Below are 15,514 nucleotides of genomic sequence, written 5' to 3'. Positions count from 1 at the left end.
GCTGTCATCATTCCACCAATGGCTTACTACAGCTGAGCTGCGGCCAGATAGCCCTGGATTTCCTGCAGGCATGTTGTTACATAATACTGCATGTATTTCCCATGGGAGTCCTTTGAATTCACAACCAGCTAGAAAATGGTAATCAAGCCAGCTCAGGATTGAGTGATTACCATTCAGCTGTGTAGAGATTTGCATGCTTGCACCCATTGGTCGATGCCGGCATAAAAGTCTGTCTGCCCTTTTACACCACGCCCATCATAGCGATCACTATGCTGGTCTGCTGGGCACTGTGCTACTCTGTATAGTTCTGTTATTGTAGTTCAATGCGACCTTATTACTTGTGCTTTAGTTAGTTCTTGATAAATATATATGCAGACTTGCTAATATATATTTATTCATTAGTTGAGTCGGTTGTTATTTTCTTTATTCGAGTTACGGAGATTTTTCAGTTACTGTGTTAGTTAGTCAGTTTAGCACGTTTCGGTAGGTTGCGCTTATCGTGACCACCGTGCTTAGCTAGCATAGTTGTGTTGCTATTAGTTACGTTCTTTCCTGTAGTCTTGCCTGTGTGAATGCTTGCTGGTGACTTTTGTTAGCCTGCTTGCTCTGCTTCTGTGGATGTGACTGTGAGCTGCGATTGCTACTAGTTACGCTCCAATCTATAGTCCTGTCTTGTACCTGTCTGAATGCTTGCAATCGCTAAGGCAGCGCAATATGGCACTGCGCTGCCATTGTGTCTTACTTGTCTAGTTACGCTTCAATCTATAGTCCTGTCTTGTATCTGTCTGAATGCTTGCTAGCGCAAGAGCAGCGCAACATCGCACTGCGCTGCCATTGCGTCTTATTTGTAACGATATCGGAAGCCCAGAGCTGCAGTTGCTCTGGGCAGCCTGTGTAGCTTCTTCCATTAATCAGCTACCAGTCTTGTTGCTCTGGGTGGTCAAAGTATAATCCCCAAGCATTATACTTGTGATTTGTAAACAGACAGTATTGCTTATGCACACAAGCATTACACCCTCGTTTTGGCTCGGAGATACGGCAGTTTACATCTACTTAGAGTACTGAAGCGAACTACTAGGTAAAAACAGCAATTTTTGTTCGCTTCAGTCTCTCTTTAAAAGGTACAAAGGTCAAGGCAATTTACAGGTTAAATCTGTCTGAGAGGAGGGGTGATTTTGAGGATATTCTTCTAGGTAAAGAGACCATGTGGATTTATCGATTAAGCACATTGATACCCACTGGTTTCAACACCGAATTTGAGCTGACCCCTTTTTTAGGCAGATGGCCTATAATGAATAAAATAATGTATATAATAGCCACTGGGTGGTTGTGCACTTGGCATGGGTGTACTATAGTACAGTGTTTTTCAACCCCTCTTCCGCGGAGATGTTGCCTGGTGTGCCGTACGGCGGGGATTCCCAACCACCGGGCAGCGCCAGGTCTGGCCTCTCGCTCCTCCCCTCCCCGCGGCTGCCGCACCTGTTACCTTATCATGAGCGGGCGGCCGCTTGTCCGATTAGATTCCCCCGTAGCCACTCTCCTCAGTGGCATCTCCTATTACAGCAGCGCGCTCGGTGGCTGCTGTGATGAGCAGGAAGCGGTTCCCATGGTAACGGCGATGCATATCCACTACAGGAAGCCGCTGTACCGCTTCCTGCTCAGCACAGCAGCCGCCGAGCGCGCTGCTGTAATAGGAGATGCCACTGAGGAGAGCGGCTACGAGGGAATCTAATCGGACAAGCGGCTACCCGCTCATGATAAGGTAACAGGAGCAGCGGCCGCTGAGGGGGGAGGGGCACTACCTACCCATGCTAGGAAGCTATACTGGGCACTATACTAGCTATACTGGGCACTACCTACCTATACTGGGCACTACCTATCTATACTGGGCACTATGATAGCTATACTGAGCACTATACTAGCTATACTGGGCACTATGCTAGCTATACTGGGCACTATACTAGCTATACTGGGCACTTTACTGGCTATATTGGGGCACTACCTACCCATACTGGGCACTATACAGGGGCACTACCTATCCATACTGGGACTATACTAGCTATACTGGTCATTATACTATACATACTGGGGCACTATACTAGCTATACTGGGGCACTATACTAGCTATACTGGGGTAACTATACTAGCCATACTGGGGCAACTAAACTCCCTATACGGGGGCAACTATGCTAGCTATGCAGCCGCACCCCAGCCCCCCTCCCCCCCATAACCCGCTGCGCACGACACTGTCCACTAGGTCACGCAAACCAACTACCCCAAACCGACCCCCCGCCGTTCCCCGGAGAAAAATTTGGTCAGAAAGTGGTCCCCGGGCCGGAAAAGGTTGGGGACCACTGCTATAGTAGACAAATGTTTGTGAGCTATGGAAAAGCTATTGAGCGTGTCCCATTATAATTATGTCTCCAGTGTTTGAAACTTAAAAGAATTATAATGATTATGTCTTCGATTTTGGAAAGGCATCTCACCAGTATCTCCTATAATGAGTTGAAAATTAACAAATAGGAAATCCCCACATATATGCGTATTGATAAAAAATTGAGTTTGCATTGGAGAAATTCAAGAAAAACATTTGTATATTGGAGAGAGGATTTCGTCAATCTGTAATGCCAAATACTTGTATCCAGGCGATTATTAGGAGGTGGGGAATATCGAGGAAAAGTCCAGCCTATATAATCCAGGAAGCTTTGGGCGCAGGCCACGCCCTGATGTAATGTCAGATGACGTGAAACGCGTAGGTGACCTTACTTCTAGCTCCCACAAGCGCGCGGTATACAATCCTACTGAGTAAGCAGTGCGGGCAGAATCCGGAAGTGCGAGCGGATGCCAGAGCGGTGAGAGAGCCTGGCATCCTGCAGGCATAGGAGCAAGTCCAGCGGCACCTGCCATCTCAGCAGAGCAAGCTTGGTTTGGTCTACAGGGCTCACAGGAGAATACGCATGAGCCCATAGCGATCAGGCTATTGACATGTCAAAAGTCGAAACTGGTATCCCTATGAGTGTTATGGAAATCTGCACAGGCTGCAATTGCTGCTTCTTCTAATCGCAAGTATCCACTCTATACTACCCTGCATTGTGTTATACGAGGAGGAATACATACAATATATACAAAGGAGGAGACAAAAACTGTGACATGGCAAAATGGTTATTATTAAAAGCACTGCTGCTAACAACATCTCTTAGGATCGTTTTGCCACTAATATATTGACTATTGAATATTCTAGAACGCCATGGATAAGTGAGCTCACAAACAACAATAAAAGGAAGCAAAGACAAGTTAATAGTGATGGGAAATTATATATACCATTATGACATTGTATGGTATGCTTATATGACCTCGGTGGAATCCTCAAGGTTTTAATTAAGGTTCTGCGCATGTTTTATTCCATGCTGTGCATGATTTTACTCGTGTGTGCTGGTTAGCACGTGTGTCCTATAAAGGTGCAATAAACTAGTGTTTTGGACATAATTTGAAGTGATGTGTCATACCATTATCTTTACAATCTATTCCCAATACCTTCAGCAGTCGGGGCTTACTGCGCATGCGCGCCTGGCCGTGCGCGCCCACCCTGCTCCAGTTGACAGGAGCTCTCTGTGCCTGCACAGTACAACTACTGCTCAGGCCCAAAACTCTCCTGGCTGCGGGAGCCAGATGGAGGAGCAAGTGCAGCCACACTACGCATGCGCAAACTGGCCGACGATACCGGGACCCCGTATGGAAGATCAAGGAGGAGGAGGATGGCCCGAGGGAGCAATCAGGCCGGATGGGGCTGGAGAAAGCCCCAGTTATGTATGATTTTTTTTTATTATTATTATTACATCTCTGGTATACTTTACTGTTTTAGAGCAAAAATATCATTTTGAGTTTCATCCCTCATTACGAAATGTCTAATTTGGAGAACTGTTGCCATTAGACTGCCCAGAACCTAACCACAGCTTCAAAGAGCAGAGGCCACTCCTACTCATTTTCAACATATGAATGAATCCCTTCATTGGCAGCAAACTCGACACTCCAGTTTGCTGAAGAAAATAATCAAGCTGAAATAATGCTTATCATTTCTTAAAATATATCTCAACAAAAGATACATCATTTAATTTGTTCATACTGTAATACCTTATTACTATAAATCTACGCACCTCCAAAGTTTTTTTGCGCTTGGAACCTTTGCTTTCAGCATCCTGAATGCTACTTGCCATTCTAATATAAAGAGGTTTAAAGAAGAAGACAATAAAACTATGAATATGAATGAAATCAATGCAGATCCATAAATAAATTGAAATTTAGGTGTTTATTTTATAGGGTACCTAATGTGACATGGGAGATAAACATACTGTGTTTCCCCAAAAATAAGACAGTGTCTTATATTTTTTTTTCCAAATGATGTGATAGGGCTTATTTACAGGGAATGTCTTATATTTCTATTAAGTGGTGCTTTAACCCTGCACTGATTTTGTTGTAGATGCCCCAACTGCAGTTTACAGGTATTGGCAGATTGCCTCAAGGTGAAGGAGCAGAGTGGGTGGCCAGCTTTAGCAGTACTGTTCCCTCAGGTGGCTGCGTCTAATGATGTTGATGCATCAGGAAGTGTCTCTGAGCAAAACATTTCCTGTTCCCTTGTACTGATCCAAAAGGTACCATACTGTATGCTACCATACTGTACTTATCAGGCACTTGCCGTTTTCCCTGCACACAGCTGAAAACCTTTCTGTATGCTACTGCTGGGATGACAGGACTGGTGCCTGATCGCCACTGTACAGATGTGCCCCCGCTTGCTGGCCGCCTCTTCTGGATTGCACTGTACGGTACTGTTTATGCACCTGCCCCGCCATCCCTGCACACGGCTGATGATAACCTTGCTGAGTGCTGGGATGACAGGACTGGTGCTTAATCGGTGCTGCACTGCTAAGGCTTATTTTCAGGGTAGGGCTTATATTTCAAGCATGCTCAAAATAGCAGCTAGGGCTTATTTTCGCAGTGGGCCTTATTTTTGGGGAAACACTGTAGGTACATGTAGTACTAGACCTACTAATGAATTTTCTAAAGTCCCTTTCTCACAGGTACACTTTATCCACTTCTGGACCATGCTAATTAAAATCTGCACTCTGTTTGGGACCAGTTATCCCTGCCGCACAGACCCGCTGTTACCGCTGATCTCCTGCCGTCGCTATGACAGCAGAGCTCCGTGAGCCTGTCAGGTGCTGATTTCATTGGCTTCTGACCCTGTGTTCACTGTGATCCAATCACATTGATCACCGGGTAGGGAGCCAATGAACATTTTATCACGCAACACATGCATTTCCCCGACGAGTTATATAGGGCCGTGGCCGACATTTGCACTTTAACGCACCACGTACATGGGCATCCGCACGTATGGCAAATTGGGGCAGCTGCCTCCCCCTGCCCCAGGCCGAATCAGTGGCGGCGCCGGCGCCTCTTGGTAATCCCCCCACCCGACTCAGAGCAGTCAAGGGGGAGCATTTCTGCTCAGCGGCGGAGAAGGGGGGACATCTCCTCCCCTTCTCTCACCTTCGGGCTCCCCCTTACTCGCTTCCCCTCCATAAATGAGCGGCGGACCGGGCGGGAGCGGAACACTTCCTCTACTTCCTGCACGCGAGGAAGATCTGTGCGCAGCTGGTCTAGGCAGTGACGTCAGACTTCAGCCCCCAGCACAGATCAAGTGGCAGGCAGGGCGATCAGACTTCCCCCCTTTTTTCCCACTAGGGGGATGTCCTGCTGGGGATGGGGGATCTGATCGCCGCCGCTGCCTTGTGCCTAGCAGGGGGGGGCTCCTTCAAAGCCCCCCTCCGCAGCGCTATTCCCCCCTCCCTCTCCTTCTCTCACTATAGGCGGTACAGGACAGTGATCCGTCCTGTACCGCCTCAGATAGGCTTCAGAGGCTGGGGATCGCCGATCTCCTTTACGGCGCTGCTTTAGCAGCAGCGCCGTACGATGTAAACACCGGAGATTACTTCCCCGGGTGTTTACATTTAGCCTGCAAGCCGCGATCGGAGGCTCGCAGGCTGTTCACAGAGGCCCCCGCCGTGAACTAACAGGAAATGCTTCCATAGAAACTGGCGTTGACTGGTCGTTAAGGTTTTCTTCTGGGCCCCCTAAAGTAGGCTAGCACCACAAATGCAACAATTATTACAACCCAAATAACAAATGCAAGCACAATTAGGCTGAGTTCACATTTTGTGCTTTTATACGCTTATACATAACAAAAGCATGCAGAAAGGTTACAGCAAACCAGAAATGGTTCACTAGGCTTAATTTATACTTACCAAGGGCTTCCTCCAGCCCCATGAGTAGAGATGAGTCCCTCACCGCCCTCTTCTCCCCCTTCGTTAAGCCGCTATGACTCCCAGCAATCTGTGCAGTCGCGGCCTTCTGCGCAGCTTGGCCAAGCGCGCCCCTCATCGCGATCCTGTCCCCTGGAGCGTTCTGCGCTTGCGCAGTAGTACTGCACAGGCGCAGAACGCTCCAGGGGATGGAAGAACGGCCGAGCCGCACATGCACAGAAGTCCTCGACTGGCGGCGACAAACCAATTTACCTGGAAGTCGTATCGCCAAAACAAGGGGCTGAAGAGGTTGTGAGAGACTCAATGCTGCTCATGGGGCTGGAGGAAGCCCCGGGAAAGTTTAAATTAGCGATAGTGTAACATTTCTGGTATACTTTGATTGGCCCCTGATTCTTGAGAACATAAGATTGTAAGCCTTATTTGTAATATTCTATAGATATGAACTCTATAAAGTGCTGCAGAAATCGTAACAGCTCCATGTAAATTATACATATTAGTTCGCTTTATAACTAAACAAAAGCTGAAAGAAAAAAAAAAAGCTGAAAGAACTTTATAACTAAACAAAAGCTGAAAGAACTAACGAAGTTACGAGCACTGCCACACAACGCTTCTCTGCTCGCAATGCACTGTGCTCCATGTACAGTGCCTCCTGACCATCCACATATGCACATGAGTGCAGCCACCGACCTAATTCCCAGCTGCGAAGCACACAATATGGCAGCCAGAGGGAAGCCAGCGGTCTGCGTGAGTTGGAGTCAGCGTCTGAACGCCTCTATGACGACGCAGAGACCTACGGAAGATCACGTGACCAGAGAGCAGCGCAGGGCAATAGCAACGAGAGAAGAGGACCGCCTGCTGATGGAGGCAGGCTGTCTGTGACCAGAGGCTGAAGTACAACCCTGGCGCGAGGACATCTACTCTACACCCACGGTGTCCATGGACAATATCCCTGTTTACCCCCCACGGAATTGCCCTTTCTGGCTGTTGGGGAAGCTTTATTGTATGTATGGTGGGAATTGGGAAAGTTTGATGAACTAATAAATGTAGCTGGTTCACATCTGTTTAACTGAGCATTTTTTTTTTCTGGTAGCAACCATGGTAACCAGAGAGGGATGTAATAAGGGGCAGTTTGTTGAAGTTGCATTTCTCCCCACTATGAAAAGCAACTCCTTACCTATGCATCCTGTCTGGAAGTTCTTCCACATCGTCTACTTTGATGGGAACATGAAGTGAGAGGGGTATACATACCTCCCAACTTTTGAAGATGTGATAGAGGGGCACTTAAAGGGACACTTAAGTCAAACAAAAAAATGAGTTTTACTCATCTAGGGCTTCCAATAGCCCCCTGCAGCTGTCTGGTGCCCTTGCCGTCTCCCTCCGATCCTCCTGGCCCCGCCGGCAGCCTCTTCCTGTTTCGGTGACAGGAGCTGACAGGCTGGGGACGCGAGTGATTCTTCGCGTTCCTGGCCACAATTGCGCCATCTATGCTACTATAGCATATATCATATACCATATAGCAGCATAGAGGGTGCTAATGTGTCTGGGAACGCGAAGAATCACTCGCGTCCCCAGCCTGTCAGCTCCTGTCACCGAAACAGGAAGTGGCTGCTGGCGGGGCCAGGAGGATCGGAGGGAGACGGCGAGTGCACCAGCCAGCTGCAGGGGGCTATTGGAAGCTCTAGGTGAGTAAAACTCATTTTTTTTGTTTGACTTAAAGAGAATCTGTATTGTTAAAATCGCACAAAAGTAAACATACCAGTGTGTCAGGGGACATCTCCTATTTCCCTCTGTCACAATTTCGCCGCTCCCCGCCGCATTAAAAGTGGTTAAAAACAGTTTTAAAAAGTTTGTTTATAAACAAACAAAATGGCCACCAAAACAGGAAGTAGATTGATGTACAGTATGTCCACACATAGAAAATACATTCATACACAAGCAGGCTGTATACAGCCTTCCTTTTGAATCTCAAGAGATCATTTGTGTGTTTCTTTCCCTCTGCAGCTATCTTCCACTGAAGTGTCAGGCTGTCTCTTCCTGCAGAGTGCAGACAGCTGTGCCTGTATGTAATTCCTTAGTATGTTAAAGCCCAGCCAGCTCAGAGGAGGATTTATCCAGCTTGTAAAAGATAATAGAGCAGAGAGAAGCTGTCCTAATCTAAATAATACACAGGCAGTGTGCAGAGAGAGGCCTGGAGGGGGGAGATGCATCACAGAACCACAACACTGAAGAACTTGGCAGCCTTCCAGACACAGGCCTGACAAGTCTGACAAGAGAGAGATAAGTTGATTTATTACAGAGATGGTGATAGTAGAACGTGCTGCAGTAAGCCAGAACACATTAGAATAGCTTTTGGAACTTGTAGGATGATAAAAAACAGGATGCAATTTTTGCTACGGAGTCTCTTTAAGTGTCCCTTTAAGCCATGCCCCCTGTGCCGCCTTAAGCCACATCCCTGCTTTTGCAGGAGGGTGACAATGGGAGGAAGGAGTTGGTGATGGGAATTCCGGCTCCTCTGAATCGGCTCCCATTAAAGAGCCGGCTCTTACGGCTCTGAATCGGCTCTTCATTAAATATCACTAGACACCAGTCAGAATCGGAGTAAAAGCCCCGCCCCCGTCTCCATGACAACTCCAGACTGCTTCTCTGACCGGTTGCAATCCCTCCTGCTACTGCTCTGCTCCGCCCCATACACTCCTACAAGCTGCAAGAGGTGGACTACATCTCCCAGCATGCCTCAGCGCCCTTTATTACAGAGCAAAGCAGAGCTGTGTGGGGTGGCTGAGGCAACGGCTCTCCTCAAAGTGGGAGCCGGCTCTTGTCAGCCGGCTCGTTCGCGAACGACCCATCACTAGAAGGAGTGTGCGGAGGAGGGTGTCAGTGGGTGGGAAGGAGGGTGTCAGTGGGTGGGAAAGGAGGGTGTCAGTGGGTGGGAAAGGAAGATGCCAGTGGGTAGGAGGAGAGAGCCAGGGGGAAGAAAAAGGGTGCCAGTAGGTAGGAGGAGGGTGCCAGAGGGTAGGAGGAGGGTGTTAGTGGGAAAGAGGAGGGTGTCAGTGGGCAGGGAGGAAGGTGACACTGGGTGGAAAGGAGGGTGCCAGTGGGTGGGGAAGGAGGAGGGTGCCAGTGGTCAGAAAGGAGGGTGCCAGTGTCCAGAGAGGAGGGTGCCAGTGTCCAGAGAGGAGAGTGACACTGGGTGGGGAGGAGGGTGTCTGTGGGTGGAAAGGAGGGTGTCACTGGGTGGAAAGGAGGGTGCCAGTGGGTAGAAGGGGGTTGCCAGTGGGTGGGAAGGAAGGTGCTAGTGGGTAGGGGGGAGGTTGTCAGTGCCAAGGGAGGAGAAGGGTGCCTCTGGGTGGGAAGGAACGTGCCCGTGTGTGGGGAGGAGGTTTCAAGTTCCCTGCGTACGAGATTGCCCTGGGCAGAGAAGAGGTGAAAGAAATGATCGAGGAGCCAGCCGCGCCATTGAGGGATGCAGGAGCTGGCTTCACTCCTCCCTCCCTCTGAATGGGCCCCCCTAGTGTGAATGTGTCCCCTCCTGTATGCAGAGTGTGCGCAGCAGAGCGGGCAGTCATCTTACCTTTGATCCATGCGCACCGGCAGCTGCAGTCTCTCTGCTTCCTGTTTACTATGACGTCACAGGAAGCAGATTGAAGACAGATGCCGGTAAGCATGCATCAGCAGTAAGATGACTGCCCACTCCGCTGCGCACACTGCATACGGGGGGGGGGGGGCGCAGACACACATTAGGGAGCATTCAGAGGGAGGGAGGAAGGAAGTAATGAAGCCAGCTACCGCATCCCTCAGCTGGAGCCTCGATCATTTTTTCCACCTCCATTCTGCCCAACCGGCCAGGATACAAGAGGGGGAACCCCCAAATCGAGACAATCCCGACCAATCCGGGACGGTTTAGGGGGTCTGGGGTTATGGAGGCTGGCTGACATTTATTTCCTTTTTAACTATGCCTCTAAGGGCCCATTTCCACTAGTGTGGATTCTGAAGCATTTCTCCACAAGTGATTTGTGTGGGGAAATGTTGCTTATTTTGCCAATAGTATTGGCGTTCAAATTGCATGACAGCGATTTGGACAGTATGCTGCATACTCAGCTACAGGGATTTGGAGGCGTACTGGCATCAAAACAAGTGCCAGCGTGCGTCCTGAGAGATATATGCTTTCTCAGTGGAAATTGGGTCTTATACTTTTAGCTATAGACCCTGAAGATTAGCTAAATTCTTGTTTTATGCTGGGCATACATTGATACAATTATCTCCACACGTGCGCGCGAATCGGTCCCCGCCGGCGCTCCTTATCAGTCGCTCTATTCCCCGCTATTGTCCGCCAGCGGGGATCGAGCAGGAAATCTATCCGGCAGGTCATTAGGGGAGCCACTGCGAGCTCCGCGGATCTGAGGTCTAGTAGAAGCAGGCCAGGGAAGGAGGACCCAGTATGCATGCTCTGCTGCAGGAGGCGGCCGCCACTATTTTCAACAAGCCAGGAAATATGAATTTACTGAGCGATTTCTTTTGCTACTAACTTGTCTTTTCCTGTTTACTAACTCGTCATGATACAAAGTAACAACAGGACCGAACGTGAGGTGATACTGCTATATGGAGGTTGGAGCTGGAATCCTTGTTGACCTGTCTCATATGCTTGAAAGTTATTTTATCTTGTATTTTATATCTTTTTGCGAAGTGATTAAAAAGTTTAATGCACCAGAGAGCGCTCCTGTACTTTGCTTACTTTTTAGACACACGCTTGTTTTTCCCACAAGATTCTGGAGCTGCATGCACTGGAGGTTTAAACCATTAATTTTTCCTCACGGGCTGAGCGCAGTGGACTGCTTGTTTGTTTGTTTGAATACTCCCATTTCCTTACCTGCCTCACTGCCTCCTTTACCTGCGCTTCCTTTCCTTCCCTCCTATTTATAGTCTTGTATTCCATTTTGGAATAAAAGTATTTTGGTCTCTGCCCAAGATCCACAAGTCCTTATTGGAGAGTGACCTACTATGATATACTGAATCAGACCAGACCCAAGTGGGGACGAGCTAGTTTTCTCATCAGGCTCTTATAAATTTGTGAATTGTACTGACCGCAAGTGAGTACACATTGGTGTACTTGATAAAACATCATAATTTAACATTTGGGTATAGTAAACTGAATGTCCAGGTCCTGGCCAAGCACCATTATAAGTATATGGAAGTAATGCCTGTTAAAGTAAACCATAGTATAATAGAACTACTGTTATACTAATCCTGTTTTTCAGCCCTGCTTTATTCTGTACACAGCAGTACTGGAAAGTGGTTGGCAGTATGCATCATACATCAATCGGAGACTATGGAGGCCCATGGTCGGGCTGGCAGCCACTTATAGCCTGCTTGTTATCTGCGCACTATTTTGGGCCTGCGTGGATTACCTCAAAAGCACCAGCCAATGACACCTATGCTTGCTGTGTAAGCTGCTGCCTGACTACTGAGGGAATTGCCTGTCATCTGTGACTTGCTTGTGCATGGCTACAATGCTACAGTATCATCCAGCCTGCACAGAAATGTGGACAGAGGAGCACACTATCAGTACTCTGTCTGCATTAACTGGTGGGACCTATGCTTCCTGTGCAAGCTGTTACATGATTATTGCATAAATCCTTGCATATTGAGCACTGTGCATTTTGATGTAGCTTAAACATTGTCTGTACTTGTAAAGTATTACTAACACGCGCTAAAAGATCCTAAGGTTTATTCAGTTAGATTTGATTCAGGGTCAAAATCAATCAATTTAATTTAAAATCAGCCATTCAATCCATTCATTCTAGGTCTCATGCACATACATAAAAATGTCCTATCAGAAGGGCCCTTCTAAGTATTCTCACTTCTATGTGCGCACAAGGGTCTATTAAGATTCCCTCTAAAGGATTAAAAGGAATAATTTCATAAAAAATAGATGATTAATAATTGCTTAAAAAATAGTGTCCGTTTGGTAGTACATAGACTACAATAATATACTCCAATAGTTCCTTCCTGTGAATAGTAGTCACCACAAGTACTAAACAACAGTCCGAGGTTTCTCCCAGTGCTGTATATAGTTGACACTTACAGTTCCGTAGTTTAGAAATATATGCGTGGCTCCTGTGTGTTTCCACACTTCAGATGGCCAGTAGTCTCCCCGGTTTCACCGCCGTCAGCCCGGGTTCTCCTCGTAATAGCTGATATGCTCCGCTCGTTGTGCTGGTAACTAAAAGCAGCCTGCGTCACTTCCGGTTGTCAGACTCTGAAGCCCGCTCACTGCTCTTCCGCCCAGTTCACTCCAGCGTGCACTATTCTCTCCCTGGATCCAATCGCAGCCGGTCGCCGGCTGCCGGTCTCCGGCTGCGATTTGATCCAGGGAGAGAATAGTGCACGCTGGAGTGAACTGGGCGGAAGAGCAGTGAGCGGACTTCAGAGTCTGACAACCGGAAGTGACGCAGGCTGCTTTTAGTTACCAGCACAACGAGCGGAGCATATCAGCTATTACGAGGAGAACCCGGGCTGACGGCGGTGAAACCGGGGAGGCTACTGGCCATCTGAAGTGTGGAAACACACAGGAGCCACGCATATATTTCCAAACTACGGAACTGTAAGTGTCAACTATATACAGCACTGGGAGAAACCTCGGACTGTTGTTTAGTACTTGTGGTGACTACTATTCACAGGAAGGAACTATTGGAGTATATTATTGTAGTCTATGTACTACCAAACGGACACTATTTTTTAAGCAATTATTAATCATCTATTTTTTATGAAATTATTCCTTTTAATCCTTTAGACCCTTGTGCGCACATAGAAGTGAGAATACTTAGAAGGGCCCTTCTGATAGGACTTTTTTATGTATGTGCATGAGACCTAGAATGAATGGATTGAATGGCTGATTTTAAATTAAATTGATTGATTTTGACCCTGAATCAAATCTAACTGAATAAACCTTAGGATCTTTTAGCGCGTGTTAGTAATACTTTACATTTTTGGTCTACAATTGAGGGTATAGGGATCCCTCATCTGACACGCTGCTTAAACGAACACAGCCCACCTAGCGCATGGTGATTGTATACATTGTCTGTACTTGCTTGCTGAAACATGAAAAAGAATAAATGACTCCCAATTATTTACTAAATTAAGATACCGTACTATAGTATGAGTTATGTGCTTGAGTATGACTATTTCTGATATTCAAAACTTCTGATATAGTAAACTACTTTTTCTAGTCCCTTGAAGTTTACTCTACAGTAAAGGGATTCTACTGTACTACACGTATTCAAAAAAGTCCTCCGCACTCCTTCCATCGGATAAAAGCATACATCCATTTATTTATATCATCATAAAAAATAGCAAAAATATGGCAGCATGCAAGCTGAGGCATTTCTGACCCACCGGGTCCTTGGTCGTAGCTAAAATGGCACATTAAAAAAGAAAATTAGACTTACCTGGGGCTTCCTCCTGCTTAAGAGCCCTGTGTGGTTCAGTCTTTAGAGAACCGTGCATGAGCAGGGCTCTTATGGCGGCCAGCGATGATGCTATGGCTATGCAGGGGGGCGAGCACGCACAACTTCTCCCAAAGTCGGCGTGTTAGCGGAGCCACCAGCAAGACAGAGGAGGGGGCCAGGAGGATGGCGGGGACCTCACAGCCTATGGTGGGCTGGCGGAAGCCCCAGGTAAGTCCAGTTTTCTTTTTTAAGTGGCACCGCGGGGTCACTTTAATTCATCTCAGTTAACACCACTTCTGCGCCATTGAGCTACAATCAATTGTAGTGCAGTACAATGTTACAAAACATTCCAGTGGTTCTTTACAGACTTTGTAGTGAAGAGACAGCAAAGGCTGGCACTCAAATATGACTGGTAGGGCTCAAAAGATGGATACTGGAACAAAGTTGCGAACATCAAATTTTGGGTTCGTGGACACCGAACTCGAACTTTCGTTAAAGTTCGAGTTCGCACGAACGGCCACAGACTTCAAAGGGCAGGCACATTTTAAAACCTACAGGGACTCTTTCTGGCCACAAAAGTGATGGAAATGTTGTTATAAGGGGTCCAACACTTGGACTTTGGCATGCTAGGGGGATCCATGTCAAAAGTCCCACCAAAAATGACGTAGTTGATGCAGAGTTTGGGTTTTAATTGGTAAAGGGCAGAAATCACAGTACATTCCTACATTTGAGGAATAAAGGGCTGCTTTTAAATGTCCAGAGTGGTAATATAAGCATTATGCCCGCTTCACACTGACAGACCAAACAGTGTTTTCCGAGATTGAGGGCTCCTCTTGCCCAGTGGAAGCCGAGCTTTGTATGGCGGCGAATCACAACAGCATATAGGAGGCACACCATTCCTTCTGCTCTCTCCGGTAAACCCATACTACTTGGCACTCTCTGCACTGGATTATTTCTCTGTTTCAGGTCCTTCTTTTTTCCTATCACGATCACTTCACATTTGTAGTCACATCCTTTATCCATCTTGTTTGGGAGGCCCATTCTGCATCTTTTCACAGTTCCTCACTGTGGTTTGCACTCTGCTAGATTTTTCATCAGCAAGCTGTAACGATTGTGGAATTCTCTCCGTGATCAGCGCACAAGACTTGCGCTGACACTGCGGAAATCCTCCACAAGCGTATAATTTGCGGGGAACCCAGCAAATAGAGGGAAAATTCCTGTCGACAGGGGGAGCTGTGGAGTGCAGAGGAACAGCTCCTCTACCCTACCACACACGCCAGACAGGAATTGCACAAAGGGACGGAACGCAATCGCAAGAGAGGCGATTGAGAACGAGCACAGAGACAGATTGTATGTATGTGCACCAAACTAGTCGCCAACCCGCGACGGTGCACACACCACAGCAGATATGAAGTAGGAACGCGATCGCGAGAGGTGCGATCACCAGACGTGACCCAAGGTTACAGCAAGGCAGAGCACGAGAGTAGCAAAGGCACAGCAAATCATACAATGAGGAGATACGGAAAATAACAAACGCTAGCTAAACGCGAACACCGCACTCATTCGCAACAGTGCACGCATTTATTCGCGGTCTCCACGTGATAAGCACAATAGAGACAAACACGCCTAACTAACCACCGACAGACAAACATGAAACAGAGGACGCGAGCGCTTGCTTAACGGTTACCTCACCGAGCCTCCAGCAAGCGTTCGTAGCAGACAAGACAGACACACGAAAACATGAATAAGCGA

General features: G+C 47.5%; 1 protein-coding gene across 2 annotated transcripts in view; it reads right to left on the bottom strand.

The window, feature by feature from the left end:
• TEX12 (testis expressed 12) overlaps nucleotides 1-7,124 on the bottom strand; it is a 48,777-nt gene extending 41,653 nt beyond the window's left edge. The window contains exons 1-2 of one of the 2 annotated variants that reach the window (XM_068242798.1): nucleotides 7,005-7,124; nucleotides 4,155-4,215 (exon numbers count right to left, since the gene is read on the bottom strand). In XM_068242798.1, the coding sequence (XP_068098899.1) occupies nucleotides 4,155-4,214 (60 nt within the window). In that variant the 5' untranslated portion in view covers nucleotide 4,215; nucleotides 7,005-7,124. The other variant, XM_068242797.1, reaches the window with a different exon arrangement.
• Between the last annotated feature and the right edge of the window lie 8,390 nt (nucleotides 7,125-15,514).

This window comes from Hyperolius riggenbachi, chromosome 6, assembly GCF_040937935.1.
Source record: "Hyperolius riggenbachi isolate aHypRig1 chromosome 6, aHypRig1.pri, whole genome shotgun sequence".
In the NCBI taxonomy this organism is placed as follows: Eukaryota; Metazoa; Chordata; class Amphibia; order Anura; family Hyperoliidae; genus Hyperolius; species Hyperolius riggenbachi.
This window is presented reverse-complemented; position numbering and strand designations above follow the sequence as displayed.